This window comes from Scyliorhinus canicula, chromosome 15 (assembly GCF_902713615.1).
Source record: "Scyliorhinus canicula chromosome 15, sScyCan1.1, whole genome shotgun sequence".
NCBI lineage: Eukaryota > Metazoa > Chordata > Chondrichthyes > Carcharhiniformes > Scyliorhinidae > Scyliorhinus > Scyliorhinus canicula.
Window position 1 is genome coordinate 90,216,698 of NC_052160.1, and position 13,140 is coordinate 90,229,837.

The window sequence follows — 13,140 nt, forward strand, 5'->3', positions numbered from 1 at the left end:
AGCGTTGTACTGAGGTGAGCACAGTAAGAGGTCTTACAACACCAGGTTAAAGTCCAACAGGTTTGTTTCAAACACGAGCTTTCGGAGCACAGCTCCGAAAGCTCGTGTTTGAAACAAACCTGTTGGACTTTAACCTGTTGGACTTTAACCTGGTGTTGTAAGACTTCTTACTGTGCAACGTTTGAAGTGTAAAAACTGTTGTAATGTGGGAAACGCAGCAACCAATTTACACCCAGCAAACAGCAATGAAATAAACGACTGGATAATCTATTTAACAATGTTTGTCCTCTCGTTCCACCCTACCAACTTCCGTGCCGCCCACAACCTGAGATGTTAACTCTCTCCATAGATGCTGCCTAAGCTGCTGAGTATTTCCAACAGTTTGCGTTTTTGTTTCAGACTTGCGGCATCTGCAGTATTTTAATTTTGTATCTGTTTAATGTGTTGGTTGAGGGGTTAATATTGGACAGGACGTCAGGGAGAACTTCCCTGCTGTCCTTTCAAAAATATCACTGTGGGATTTTTCACCTTCACTGGAGAGAGCAGATGGGGCTTTGGTGTCAAACTAGACAATGTCCTCTGGTCTCTCGATTGGCACTGGAATCCAGGAGCACCTGGAGTTCTCCCAGTGGGCTACGTTGAGCGGATGTTGGAGGATTGACAAGAAGCAATAGAGACTAAACTCGACCCATCTCTTTGTTTGCAGTATAACAAACACCTCTTCGTACACATTGGTCAAACAAACCCATCCTACAGTGATCCATTATTGGAGGCCGTGGATATTCGTCAGATCTACGACAAGTTCCCAGAGAAAAAAGGCGGGCTAAAGGAATTGTTTGAGAAAGGACCACAGAACGCCTTCTTCTTAGTAAAATTCTGGGTAAGGTTTCCATTTTTTTCTCTCACACTTGTTTCTCTGTCTTTCTTATTGAGAACCACATTAACAGCCATGACGTCGTTATTGGTAGCCATGATGTGGAGATGCCGGCGTTGGACTGGGGTGAGCACAGTAAGAAGTCTTACAACACCAGGTTAAAGTCCAACATGTTTGTTTCAAACACTAGCTTTCAGAGTACTGCTCCTTCCTCAGGTGAATGAAGAGGTATGTTCCAGAAACATATATATAGACAAATTCAAAGATGCCAGACAATGCTTAGCATGCGAGCATTTGCAGGTAATTGAATCTTTACAGATCCAGAGATAGGGGTAACCCCAGGTTAAAGAGGTGTGAATTGTCTCAAGCCACCATTACACGTGAAAACACCACCCACCAGGTACGCGGTACATACTCGTGCGACTCGGCCAGCGTTGGCTACCTCATACGCTGCAGGAAAGGATGTCCCGAAGCGTGGTACATGCAGATGCTGCGACAACGAATAAACAGACATCGCGCAACAATCACTAGGCAGGAATGTTCTCTCCCAGTCGGGGAACACTTCAGCAGTCAAGGGCATTCAGCCTCTGATCGCTGGGTAAGCGTTCTCCAAGGCGGCCTTCAGGACGCGCAACAACGTAGAATCGCCGAGCAGAAACTTATAGCCAAGTTCCGCACACGTGAGTATGGCCTCAACCGGGACCTTGGATTCATGTCGCATTACATTCATCCCCCACCATCTGGCCTGGGCTTGCGAAATCCTACCAACAGTCCTGGCTTGAGACAATTCACACCTCCTTAACCTGGGGTTACCCCTATCTCTGGATCTGTAAAGATTCAATTACCTGCAAATGTCGCATTCTAAGCATTGTCTGGCATCCTTGAATTTGTCTATATATATGTTTCTGGAACATACCTCTTCATTCACCTGAGGAAGGAGCAGTGCTCTGAAAGCTAGTGTTTGAAACAAACCTGTTGGACTTTAACCTGGTGTTGCAAGACTTCTTACTGGTCTTATGGATCCAGAATAACAATGGAAATGGCAATTTCACAGACTGAGTGGTCTGTGAGAATGTGATGACCCTGGCTGCCAAAGAGGTCAGGTGACGGGGGTGTGTGAGTTATCCCCAGGATTATGGACAACGCTGACATAGAACATTACAGCGCAGTACAGGCCCTTCGGCCCTTGATGTTGCGCCGAACTGTGAAACCACTCTAAAGCCCATCTGCACTATTCCCTTATCATCTATATGTTTATCCAATGACCATTTAAATGTCCTTAATGTTGGCGAGTCCACTACTGTTGCAGGCAGGGCATTCCACGCCCTTACTACTCTCTGAGTAAAGAACCTACCTCTGACATCTGTCCTATATCTATCTCCCCTTAGGAAGGATATTTTGGCCTTCAAGGGAGTATGAAGTAGGTTTACTTAAATGATACCTGGACTACAGCAATTAAGTTACGAGGAGAGATTACACAAATTATTTAGAAGGTTAAGGGGTGATCTGATCGAAGTATTCAAGATATTAACGGGGAAAGACAGTGTAGATAAAGATAAACAATTTCCACTGGTTGGAGATTCTAAAACTAGGGAGCCTAGTCTAAGAATTAGGGCAGGACCATTCAGGAGAGATGCTAGGAAGCACTGCTTCACTCTAAGGCTGGTAGAGGTTTGGAATTCTATCCCACAAACAGCAGTTGAAGCTAGAAGAGTTGTTAAGTTTAAATCTGAGATAGATACATATCAAGGGATATGGGCCAAAGGCAGATATATGGAGTTAGGCCACAGATTAGCCATGATCTCATTAAATGGCAGGATAGGCTTGAGGGGGTGAATGGCCTACTCCTGCTCCTATGTTCCCATGAAGTAGCTGCTAAGCTTAAGCTCATGAATCATAGAATCTCTACAGTACAGAAGGAGGTCATTCGGCCCATCGAGTCTGCACCGACCTTCCAAAAAGGCACCCTACCTAGGTCCACTTTCCTGCCCTATCTCTGTAACCCCACCTTAACCGTTGGACATTAAGGGGCAATTTAGCATGGCAAATCCACGTAACCAGCACATCTTTTAGCAATAGGAGGAAACCGGAGCACCCGGAGGAAATCCACACAGACACCGGAAGAACACGCAAACTCCATATAGTCAGGAGAGAATAAAATGCTCTTCGTTGAAAGCCCTTGCTGTCGGTGATTCAGGAACACGGCACATTTACATTATGTACCTCAGTAACCGTATTTAAATTGGTTTTGTGCTGACATCAACAGCGCTGCGGGAGAAAGGAACAGAGCTGGTCAACAACAATAGCTTGAATTTAATTAGTACCTTTGACCAAGTAAAACATCGCAAGCTTCACAGTATAATTAATTATAAACACATTCCCATCTGCTTTCCCCTTCCTACCAGCACCACTGCCTCGAATCTCATTCCCTTATTGTCAGTCGAGCCCACAACAAAAATGAAGCTATAATGTGTGGGACCTGTGAGTGAACTATTGATTGCTGACAAAATTAGGGAAATTAATAAACCCAGAAAAAGTAGAAAAGGGGCCGGGGGTTAAATTCTGACCCAACACGTCATAGACTTTAATAGGCAAGTAGCTTTCTCTCTCAGTTTAATGAGTCTGCATGTCTCGAATGTAACCACAGTTTTGCTTTCCGTGCCTGTCGGCTTGACTTCCTAGAGCTCAGGAACCTGGGCAGTTGAACTGTTCCACTGACACCTTGTGATCCCACCCAAAAACCCCTCCTCTCCAATCAATTAATATGCTGTTCCCCGACCCACAATCTTTCCTTCCCTCCTCTCTGCTCCCTGGCTGTCGCATCGGATCTCCCAACCTGTCAAACTCCTAATCCCTAGCTGCTGGTCAGGAAGTGGAGTAATGGAATGAAAATTAGATTTTGTCATTTAATTCACTCTGGGGGTTTCCCAGCTCCTCTGACCCCTCTCTTTCCCATTCAATATTGAGACCAATGTAACAGGAAATATTTTGTTGTTTTATGTTCAGGACATCAGTAGGTGGCGCTCATTGTCTAATATTGCATACTGGTAAGCACTGGTGAAAACTGATGACTAATAAAAGCAAAGAAAGCTCTACACAGACACAGATCAGTCCCATTTTATTGTAGTTCACATTACCAACACATTCATCTTCATCTCTCAAGAGGGTTTGAAAGGCTTATTTTTTTAGTTATTCCATGGGATGTGGGCCAGCATTTATTTCCCATCCCTAATTGCCCTTGAAGTGAGTGCTCGCTAGGCCATTTCAGAGGGCATTTAAGAGTCGACCACGTTTGTGGATCTGGAGTCACCTCAGCCAGACCAGCTAAGGATGGCACATTTCATTCCCGAAAGGACATTAGTGAACCAGGTGGGATTTACAACAATTGGTGATAGTTTTATGATCACCATTACTGAGAAATGACAGAGGCGTACGGCGTGGGTAATGTTGTGAAATTCGCAAAGCAGTGTGATTTCATGGACTTGCTTATCACAAGATCTGGTAGCATTTTGGTCCCTGGCACTATGAGGCAGCAGTGCTAACCACTGTGTCGCTCTGTGAGGTTTAATCTTTGATAAGCTTTTGGGGAGGTGGGCATGGTGTTATTGTCACTGGACGAATAATCCGGGTAAAGCACTGCGGATCCAGGTTCGAATCCCACCATGGCACATGGTGAGATCTGAATTTGCTACAATATCTGGAATTTAAAAAGTCCAATAGTGACTGAAACCATTGTTGATTGTTGCCTTTGGCCAGGCCGTCCTTTGATGTTTGGAAGTAAAACATGGAATCGTGGAATCTGCACTAATATGGGCGGCACCAAAAAGCTGGCAGGCCTTGTGATAGGCAAGTCCAAGAAGTCACATTGCTTCGCGAATGTCCAATTCCATGCCTCGGCTTCAACCTGACAACATGTTTTCCAGTTTCCGCACATACGCCTCTGAATGTAGATCCAATTAGGAATCGTTTTGTATTGTGAATCTACGTCCACAAGAAACTGGTTCGAGATTCCAAGTGGGAATCTCGAGCATCCCTCAACTGACAGGTAAAGGGGACTCATTTCATCAGTCTGGGCAGGGTTCAAACCCAGTTCCCAGAAAGGGTATGTTAATTCCTGATCCAGTAGCAGGCATACAGTGATCGCCTACAGGCTGATTGACAGTATGTTTGTGCTTCTAGTGTGTGGTGCGTAGCAAGAGCTAGGATGTTGGATTGGAAATCTCAAACCCACAAAAGGAGAATTGGACAGCTCTGAGACAGCACAACATTAGTGTCAAATAGTGTAGCAGGAAGTGTTGCTCATCACTTGAGGGGTAGAATTCAAGATTTTCACTTGCCTGTGTTTGAAAAAGTGCTAGTGGTTTCACTCCTGAAGGGTTAGGGTTTAATATTAGACGGTTCCCTCCTGTTCTGGATTTCCCAACTGCAGAAAGACATTTATTGTTAGCAAACCTATCACATCCTCTAATTATTTTAAACATCTCCAATTCGATCAACTCTCAACCCTCCAATGGATTGCAATAAATCCTGAAATTACTTTAAATTATCCAGTGAAAGTAGGATGAGGGAACATCGATTTAAACTCATGAACTGGAAACTGATGTTCAGAAAATCAAGCTATAGAATTGACTTCCAGTAGGGCAGCACGGTGGCGCAGTGGTTAGCACTGCTAACTCACAGCGCTGAGGACCCGGGTTTGATCCCAGCCCCGGGTCAATGTCCGTGTGGAGTTTGCACATTCTCCCCGTGTTTGCGTGGGTTTCACCCCCACAGCCCAAAAAGATGTGCAAGGTAGATGGATTGGTCACACTAAAGTTCCCTTTAATTGGAAAAAAAGAATTGGGTACTCTTAAATTTATTTTAAAAAAGCTTTATAAAAAAAAAAGAATAGACTTCCAGTGAAAGTGGAGAAATGCAAAAATCCTGGAATCTTTGAAGAAATGATTGGTTGCTGAAATAGGAGACTTTAGGATGTCAAAGATGGGTAAATGAAGATAGGCCATATGTCTTTCCCCATCTGTAGTGATCTTGTGGGATGAGTACATTCTTGTTTGGGTGTTGCGATGTTTGAGAGTGGGGTAACATCTTGCTATTGAAAAGCAACCTCATTTTAGGCTATTTCTTTCATTGTCTTCCTGAACCTACATCACTGAAACTATGAATGAAGGTACTTGTGTCGACATAAGGTGCTGCCTGCTGAATGTAGTCATTTTACAGGCTTGTCTTCCCATTGGGATCATGCTGTTCCTGACTGGAGCACTATGAATATGTCGCCCAATAGAACCAATTCCTTTTGTCAACTGTAGCAAATTTCTCAATTTAAGAATCATCACATAATCAACATTCAGCTCCTTTACGCAAATTCAGCTGGGTCATCTAGTTTTGCAGTAAAACTCACATTGTCAGTAAGTCTCAGATGGTTGAGCAATTCTGAAATTTTCTATCACTGGATGTACATCTGAGTGCGGAATTCCCAAAGAGCAATTGGCCAACAGCACCTGACTAAACTTCAGTCACCAACCACGCTGAATAGTTACTGTGCAAACCTACTTCTTCTTGTAAATGTCTCTTCAGCTCATTGCAATGCACCAAACCTCCTTGCAACTCTTGTTCCTCATCATTGTGCTGCCCGTGACCGAACTCCCATTCACCCACCACTGCTCCCTGACCTGCTCTGTCTCCCAGACCAGCAATGCCATGAGTATAACATTTTCATCCTGTTTTTTCAAATCCCTCCATGGTCTTAGCCCTCCATATTTCTGTAACCTCCCTTAAGCCCTACAAACCTTCTACGTCTCTGTACCCTTTCAAACTGCTCTAGTATTGGTGGTCATTCTTTCAGATGCCAAGGCCTTTTGGAATCCCATCCCTAAACTTCTTTTCTTCCCCACGTTGCTGCCCTTTGTTCAGATGCTCCTTAAAAACTTCCCCTTTTGTCAAATGTTTGGTGAGTTGTCAGGCCATCCAGCACTTTGTCAAATTCACTTTGCTGACGTCCGTGAAGCACCTTCGGATATTTTGCTACATTAAAGGTACTAGATAAATCCCAAGTTATGGTTGCTGTTGTCCATTACTTCAATTCCATCTGTGTCTCCTCAGGCGGACCTTAACAGCAACATCCAGGATGGACCTGGGGCCTTCTACGGAGTCAGCAGCCAGTACACCAGCTCGGAGAACATGACAATCACCTGCTCCACCAAAGTCTGCTCATTTGGAAAGCAGGTGGTAGAGAAGGTGGAGGTGAGTCGTTATTCGAGAGAATAAAATTATCTGAACACAAGAGGAAGCTACCGTTAAAAGGAAATGATGCCTTAGTACAAGTTAGGTTGAAGACTAGGACTTCTTTGTTTTATATTTGAGGCTCACTCAGTACTTGAGTAGCAGTCAGATATAGAGTTAACTTCCTCATCTCTTGGCCAATAAGAATGGTAAACCTTCCCTTTTCCATCTGTGGTGATATGCATCACTGTAAATACACAAGGGGTTAATGCAAATACACGTAGACTAGATAGACACTAGAGGGAGCACCAGAGACATGACACACAGACGGTTAGCCAATAGATCAGTAAGATAGGACACGACCAATGGGCATTCACGATACACACAGAGGCGACACGACCACAGGAGGGCAATACACCAACCCATCTAAAAGGACACAGCACACATGATCTTTCTCTTTCCAGTGGAGACTCTCAGTGAGTACACAGGGTTGATTTGAAACACATCACACCCACCACGTGGATTGTAGCAGACTGGTTCGTCAGTCTGAGTAGCTATAGCAGGATTAACAGGAGAGTCGAATCCAAGTAGGAGAATTGTGAACAGTTTAATAAATGTGTTAAAGCTGTCTCCAAGTCTGACCCTTCCTTTGTCAGAGTGCACATCAAGGAAGCGGCTTATGCTACGTCATCACCTCCCCGTCTGCGCAGGATATACTTCCATTCCCCTTGTGAGACATTTGAAGAACCTCCAGAAGTTACCAATGTGTACCCAGCAAAAGGCAGCTTGTCCTTTTGGCTGGGTGGGGAATGGTTGTCTCCATGTTCAGTCATGGGCCTGAATTTTTCTAATGGCATCTGAGGAGTTGGTAGGGAACACACTCCTGCTGAATCCGACTGACTGGCAGCTCTCCAGTCCATCCAGCAATGGCAGTAGCCAGAAGGGGGACTGCATGGAGCTGCCTAAGTTTGAGTCTCAGGAACTGGAGTCCCAGTTCCCAGGTAAGGGGTTCCAAGTTGGGGACGGCAGGTAAGGCCTTGGGAGGGGGGGGGGGGGGGCGGGGGCTCAGCAAGTTCCAGGATATTTAAAGAGTTAATTAAAGGGTTCCACTCCCTGTTTGCATCTCTTCTTATTGGTGGACCTGGTTTTTAAACCCGATGGATTTTAAAAACGTGTTAGTTAAAGTGGAGGAGGGCAGGTGAAGTGACATCCAGAGATCTCCGGGTCTTAAAGGGAGTGTGCCCCCAGCCAGAAGAGAGCTTCTATTAATTGGTCACTTAAGGGCCTCAATTGGGGCAAGGGCGGGCTGCCCATCTGAGGTCTTGCCTGCCCCAACAGTAAAGTCACTGTGAGGTCGATCGTGGCGGTGGGAACTTAGAGAGAATCCCATCCCTGCAATTTGAGCCCCTTCCCCACCCATCTGAAACCTTGCCAGGAGGGTGAAGTCTAAAATTCTGACCATGCTGATGTTGCTGGTCTGATAACCCAGTTAGTGCGAGTTTAGTTAATTCTTGAAGGAATTACATGTCACTCCAAAGTAATAATATTGAAATGTCCCTTAATCCTGCAATGGAACATCTGTCTGCAGCACACTGCAAATACTGAGCAGTGGCAGCTTTATCTATGAGATTCCAGGCACCTTTATTGCAAAATGCTTCATTGTAAAGATAAATGACAATCAAAACGGAACCAAACTGGTTGGCGCATCCTCCAAGTATGATTTACTGTTTCTTGCCCCACGGGTGGCTCCAACACCGATGGGCACTGCTTTCATAACCCTTTGTGTCTCCTATCTCTTGCTGGCCCACAGACAGAATATGCCAGGCTGGAGAATGGAAGGTTTGTGTATCGGATCCATCGCTCCCCGATGTGTGAATACATGATCAACTTTATCCACAAACTCAAGCATTTACCGGAGAAATACATGATGAACAGTGTGCTAGAGAACTTCACTATCCTGCAGGTAAACACTTGCTAAATCATCTGATCTTTGAGTGAACGAGGTAGGGAATGTTGGTCTGGCCTGGGATATCGCAACCATAAGACATAGGGGCAGAATTAGGCCATACGGCCCATCGAGTCTGCTCTACTGTTTAATCAAGGCTAATATATTTCTCATCCCCATTCCTCTGCTTTCTCCCCATAACCCCTGATCCAACAAGCGCACTTATTACCCCTTCCCCAAATAAGGTTACCCAACTTGTAAATAAACGTCACCCTCATCAGTGGTGTATTCAACCATCCTGTCAACCCATAAGCTCCTACCTCATATGCTTGTACTACACCTCACGCACACTAATATTACACTTCATGTACACTCGTACAGACAGATTTTTCCATTCTCCATTTGGTCAATATTGCTTCACCCCTTTTCTGAAAACAAATCCATCAGTGCGGAGAACAGAAATTTCTAAATGGCCAGTCCAGCCAAATTAAACCCCCGCAATTGTGAACCAGTGGCTAACCTTTTACACAAAGAAGGCCATTCATCCCATCCTAACTTATTCAACCAGAAAGAATCCGAAGTTGCACTACTCATTCAGTTGTTGAATTATTCCAGTGATTTTCCCCCCATGACCGTAGCCAATAATCAATCCATGTTTTAATCACTCTGTGAAGAAGAGGAAATTATTTCCAGAAGTTTCAAGCCATGTCCTTTGTTTAGTACAAAGTATTTTTTTGACTTTACCAGTTCTGTACCATTTAAAAATGCATCTCTGTCATCTCCATTTACAGCCTCAAAAGTTCAATTTGCCTCAAGCTTTTCCTCCCTACTTCATGGATCTGCTTTGTAGCTCGTCCCTGAACTGCCTCAAGGGCTTAACCATCTACTGTATGTCTTATGTTAAAGTGCCATGTAAATGTAAGTTGTTGTTGGACAGCATTAAACTGTCAGTATCTGTTTACCTTTTGGATCTGTCACCCCTCCGCCATCCCTGTTCGGGACCACACTCTCACCTCTGCTCACTGATGTTCCTCCACAAGGCCCCTGGTGATGCCAGATGTGTGTTGTTACGTGACGTTGGCGCTGCATGACTATGGCTCAGTTCAGCTCTTCCCTCTCTTCTATCCTGCCAGGTTGTGACCAACCGGGACACCCAGGAGACCTTGCTGTGTATAGCGTTTGTATTTGAGGTGTCGACAAGCGAACACGGTGCACAGCATCACGTTTACCGACTGGTGAAGGACTAGGACCCCAGCTCCAACCTCCCCTACACAGAGGGTGCTGCCGCCTGCCATTTATCTACACATCTTGGTGCCTGCTCATTTTTACCAAACGCAAAAAAAAATCTATTTTTCACAGATATACAGATATTTTTACATCCGAACAAATGTAAAAAAAAAAAATATACAAAAAAAATGAACTATCGTGAAGTCAAAAGAACAATATTCTGCACTAATTCTGTGAGGGTCATGTATGTGTGTGTGTTTTTATTTCCTCTCTCCAGAACTCAAGCTCAGTGAGAGGTAACGGTACGGTTTCTCTTCCTTTTTTAAAAAAAAATTAATAATATTTACACTTCAGGGATAGTAAATATTGGATAAGGATCGCTTTCAGAAAATATGTGTTAATGGGGGCTTGTATGTAGGAATGTTGTCCTCTACTATAGTTTGTTTGCGGGGTGGGGGGAGAGAGAAGGGAAGTAAAACACTCTCCATTTTGTTTGTTTTCGATCACAAAATGGCTGCCCAGCCTGAAACCCAAGGTGACCTCTTTTTGTCACCACTGTGTCCAACGTCAAGACATTTGTTGGAGGTTTGACCCCGTCACCTCTTTGACTTCTTGGCAGGATTCTTTGTGGGCGAGGAGAGAGGCAGTTGATATTGGGGGGGGGGGGGGGGGCCTCAACAAGTTCCAGGATATTTAAAGAGTTAATTAAAGGGCTCCACTCCCTGTTTGAATCTCTTCTTATTGGTGGACCTGGTTTTTAAACCCGATGGATTTTAAAAACGTGTTAGTTAAAGTGGAGGAGGGCAGCATACATTAGACTGGAGCTCCTTTTTACGTTTCTATTCAACTTTAAATTAGGCCAATGTAAATGACATATTTGTTTATCCAGGCATGTTCGTATCAGTATTTGTAGGATTAGAACATAAAAACAGGTCAGTTTCACCCCCCCCCCCCCCCCCCCCTTTGTTCTCCCCATCTGAGGGCACTGATTCTTGCCAGGATGCAGTTCTATGGGCATCAATTATGTGGTCATTCTCCATTTGTGAACCTATTCTGTGAATATTCGCATGGTTTCCACTGTCCTGGAATAGGGGATCCATCTGGCTGATTATAATTAGCTCTCCCCTAAATGACCTGACTCTTGCGGTTGCAGGGACTCACGTTTTGGGTATCTAAAGTGAAGTAATGAGGCCGAGGAGAGATGATCTATATAGGGGAGGGAGAAATGTTTGAATCTGCAGAGGGAAGGAATTACTGTCCAAAAGCAGTGCTCAATAGGCTTCTGAATAAATTAAGCATAACTACTCTCCAGTGTTTGAACTTGAAACTATCTGTTTCATTTCTGGCCAGTATTTGCAAAGCGAAGATGCTCTACAGAGATAAGGCTCCTCCGATTTTAGTAACACTACTGTTCCAAACAGTGGTGGCCTGGCTTTGTCCTTACCTGAAATAACACTAAGGGCACAAGAACCTGACTGTGTGTCTTCTCACATGTAAAATGCTCTCTTCTAGATTATTTACTGTGAAGATTCAGGCAGTGAAAGATTGAAAGAACTTGCATTTATATAGTGACCTTTGCGACTTCAGAATTCCAACATGCAACAAGTCTCCATCTGGCAATGAGCAGATCATCTGTTGAATAGACAGGAAGGCAGAGAATGCTAACGGTGGTCATATAGGCCGTGGGTCTGTTTGACTGATGTTTGCGCTGAGCACTGTATGGAAAAGCCAGACAAGATGCCTTCCTCGTCTTGCTTTAGAAACACTAAAGAACCACCTTTTGAGGTTCCGGTTCTCTGTAGGAGATGGCAGGGTGTGGCAAGGATTTGTTCTGCCCACTATGTTGAGGTTTTACCGTTGTAAGGGAATAGGTTAGAACACGCTTGTGTTTGAAATGAAGCCAAAAAGAGGCTAGTAAAATACTAACGTTTGCCGCTGGAGACCACAGTGGGACATGGCAGAGGGGTGGGTGGTGACAATGGGGACGAGTGAACAGAAACTCAGTACCATAAACCATCTAACTTGGTTCCTGTCCCCATCTCCAAACTGTCTCAACTTCTATAGATGGGAGACAGATGAGGGAATCTATGGAGAAAATACAGTGCCAACTCGACAGCTTGGTTTTAATGAATGGAGATTGCTGATTTGTTGAAAGAGCAATAATTGAATGCCACAGCCAACACTTTGTTGTACGGTGAGGAATTTATCCCCTGCAGTTTCTCCACAGATTTTCAGATACTTCTGTTCTATGTTCCTCTGAGAACATGTGGGGACTGACAGCGTATCTTCCAGTATCCACATGATCAGGACACATGATCAGAATTTCAGGGGTTAGAAGGCTGTTTCATTTGACTCATGTTCATGTGTTAGCAGCTATTCAACAGTCCAGGCCAGGCCTGCTGTATACGAAAGTACCCTTTCAGCAAACACTTGGGCAACACGAGCTCTTCCTTTTAATCTCCCTTTCCCTAATATGGAGGGCTAGCGCATTTATCACTCCTGACTGCTGCCAAGGCTGAGGTCAACTAACGTGCCACAGTACGGCCAACAAACTTGGAGCCTTTGTGTTCTCTCTGGTTGACAGACCTTACCTCGAAGACACCAGGATGGCTATTGAAAAAGTTTGGAATAAAACCTATAGAGATTTGTTGATGGTATCAGGGGGACAGTTGGCTACCAGAAGTCTTTGGTGTGTGTCCCATTGTGATTGGGGGAGGGGTGGGAGAGTAGTGGCATATTTCTTTATGTTATTTTACTACAGAGATGGAGTTTTAATATGCAAATTTCAGCCTCAAGCACACCCAGCCTTACTCAACCATGTATAACTGGAACTGCTAGCCCTTCCAATTCCACTTTGGTCGCTTGACTGGTGCTT

At 44.5% G+C, this 13,140-nt stretch overlaps 1 protein-coding gene across 10 annotated transcripts in view; it reads left to right on the forward strand.

The window, feature by feature from the left end:
• LOC119978579 (transcriptional enhancer factor TEF-5-like) overlaps positions 1-10,939 on the forward strand; it is a 278,752-nt gene extending 267,813 nt beyond the window's left edge. For all 10 annotated transcript variants that reach the window (XM_038820338.1, XM_038820342.1, XM_038820339.1 and 7 more), the window contains 4 exons: positions 707-880; positions 6,974-7,114; positions 8,904-9,056; positions 10,172-10,939. In XM_038820338.1, coding sequence (XP_038676266.1) covers positions 707-880; positions 6,974-7,114; positions 8,904-9,056; positions 10,172-10,285 — 582 coding nt within the window. In that variant the 3' untranslated portion in view covers positions 10,286-10,939. The remainder of the gene's footprint in view (positions 1-706; positions 881-6,973; positions 7,115-8,903; positions 9,057-10,171) is intronic.
• The last annotated feature ends 2,201 nt before the right edge of the window (positions 10,940-13,140 follow it).